The sequence below is a fragment of the Opisthorchis viverrini genome, assembly GCF_000715545.1.
Source record: "Opisthorchis viverrini unplaced genomic scaffold opera_v5_19, whole genome shotgun sequence".
Taxonomy (NCBI): domain Eukaryota; kingdom Metazoa; phylum Platyhelminthes; class Trematoda; order Opisthorchiida; family Opisthorchiidae; genus Opisthorchis; species Opisthorchis viverrini.
Genome location: NW_008751675.1, coordinates 1829559 through 1832150, shown reverse-complemented (window position 1 = coordinate 1832150; position 2592 = coordinate 1829559). Strand labels below are relative to the sequence as shown.

Sequence of the window (2592 nt, the reverse complement as noted above, 5' to 3'; positions counted from 1 at the left end):
GGCAAGCTTGTGTTCGTGTATTCTGGTAGCACGTTATCTTGTCACAGCGGATGCACATACGTTTGTAGACCAAGTTTGTCCTCTTCACGGCCTCCAACCTTCCCAGCCGTTTTGAGAGGGTTCTTCTCCAATGCTTGAAGGCGACTGTAATTCCATGTTACCGTGGATGTCGTGCAGTCATCTCCGACACGTTTCTGATACACGGCAACGTAATCTCCCTCTGTCCTGGTTGTGTTGACGGATCAACCACTCAGCGATTGGTGATGAAACGTTTGCAATCCAACTGCCAAGCTCGGCGAACAGACCAACAACCAAACAGCGCATCCGAACTACCTACATCCCACAACACCACTGGTATCTAACAAGGATGTCCTCCTTAGATTCGGAATCGTTTTGCAGAACGAGTCTTCTGTACCTTTTTTGAACAACTCAAAGGTAGAAATAAAACCCCGGGTTCCAGAGACAGAAAGTGATCACGCTGACGATATCGTTCCAGTTAGATCGGGCACTCAAAACTCACGGGATTTTGGAGAACCTAAATAATTCTTCCGGGTCGTTCATCATTCGGTTTACTCGTGGAAAGATTGGGTGTCATCAAGCCCAAACCTCACACTTGCAGACGAGTCGATCGATATAGTGGATGAGGTCGTCTATATGGTTAGGTCATACGTCCCGGCGGACTGGAAGTGGGAAGGCCAAGGCAGCATTTGCCAAACTCTGGCCTTTGTGGTGTCAGAGTTAGAACAGTTCAGTTGCCGAGGGTAGACGACACACGTACGCGGTTTGATCTGCCCCATCCCGTGTATGAGAGACGTAACCGCTGCACAGAGATCTTAGAAGAATCTCTGTGTTTGTCCATCCGTGCCTGCAAAGCCTCGCGCGGCTCTATGGGATCAGCAACGCTGAGGTAAGTTGTAGGTGTTTGTGGGATTCACATAATTCGCGTTTACAGGACTCTCGTCTGAACAGCCACCCTTCGGTGGTTCTGATGAGCCCAAAACAAAGAAAGAACGTACCGAGCGTGAGTTTTGCTCCAACTGGAACTCATAAACAGTGTACATTCTTGGATTTGAGGCTTCGAGAAAACCAATCACACCATCATCGCTTCTTCGGACGTGATAATTCAAGTGCTTCCGTCAACCATATGTTCTACTTGAACCCATACTGCACGAACTCAACGACGTAAACTCATTGGTACGCGATTTTGGTCTTAACCCAACTGAATCTCTCGTTTTTGATTTTTTAAGCAACTAAATGTGCTTCACCAAGCCGATTCATGTTTCACTGGGCACGGTATCCGAGATATCGCGAAGCACTGTATAGATGTAATACACTACTTATACTGAAAACACCTCAACAGTCCACCTTATGAGCAACGATATGAATAGCTTATTAGGTCTATACAACCAGTCAACATTTTGGATCTGCGCATGTTGGGAAATGTCTGTTACAGATCACATGCGTATGAAACCATATGATCCATGAAAAATGACGGTACCAAACCCCATGCCACACATTCACATCACTCTCCCCCGTTTCACACCGTTACAGGTGAACTGGAATATGGTTTCGGAATGAAGACCTACTGTTGCACGGCCACCTGTATTGAGCCGTGCGAGTTCTTCGTGCTTCACAAGAACAACATCACCCGCCTTATGAACAGCCGGCGAAACATCAACTCCTGGAAGAAGCTTGCAGCGCTGGCGGAAAGAAACCTTGTAAACCACTTTGAACAGATTCAGTTGCATCGAGTACCATTGTTTCAGAGTCTATATGATAAGTATTTGGATAAAAAACGTCAGGTAAGTGTTCAGTCCCACCCCAAAATGAGATATGAAGGATTGGAATATCCGTAGGTAAATACCTTCCTATTGTTGTGGCCATTTGTGTGCGACAATCTTCTTGAGGCCGGATGAGGTGATCATTAATCTCACTCACATTATCATCATGATCATGATCATGATCATGATCATCATCATCATCATCATCATCATTATCGAGATCGTCACCATGATCGTCGTCGTTGTCATAACTTCATCATCAACCAAGGAAAACGAACATCACTCCATAATGAAGTGGTGTTTCGGGGAGACAGACAGGTCACTTAGATGGCTAAGTGGTTAGAGTGCGAATTTGCTGAGCAGAAGGTCCGTGGTTCGAACCCGACCTCTGGCTCTCGACTTCCCTTGTCTGGGCTTGAGTTAATTGGCAGTACGCTAGCCCTCGAGCTTCTTTCGGGTGGCATGGACCGGAAGGATGCTACATCTGAACGTTTATTACTATTAATAATGATAATAATAATAATAATTTCACGAAAATTCGATTTTCCTCTCGTAACATACCATGCAATCCTCTGAAGAAGACGTTATTCCTGGAGTAGATCGTTTAGATAAATCTTTCAGGAATTACTGTGCCTATTTTTTCAACAAATTTAAATTATTCCGAGCTCTGGAAGGTTCTTTTGTGCACATCCTCCGTGCCATTGTCTGCCATTCCAACCGTCCCTTTTAGCTAGCGAAACTGTCTCGTTGTTGTATTCCCATAGGTACAAAACCGCCCATAAATTTGGTGAGTACTGTTAGACAATTTGCT

The 2592-nt window shown here is 45.2% G+C and overlaps 1 protein-coding gene across 1 annotated transcript in view; it reads left to right on the top strand.

The window, feature by feature from the left end:
- T265_12859 (hypothetical protein) overlaps positions 1 to 2592 on the top strand; it is a gene marked incomplete at both ends in the record, with an annotated part of 20000 nt that overhangs the window by 10726 nt on the left and 6682 nt on the right. Inside the window, 2 exons of the mRNA XM_009165894.1 lie at positions 1552 to 1802; positions 2109 to 2271. Of these exons, the coding sequence (XP_009164158.1) occupies positions 1552 to 1802; positions 2109 to 2271 (414 nt within the window). The remainder of the gene's footprint in view (positions 1 to 1551; positions 1803 to 2108; positions 2272 to 2592) is intronic.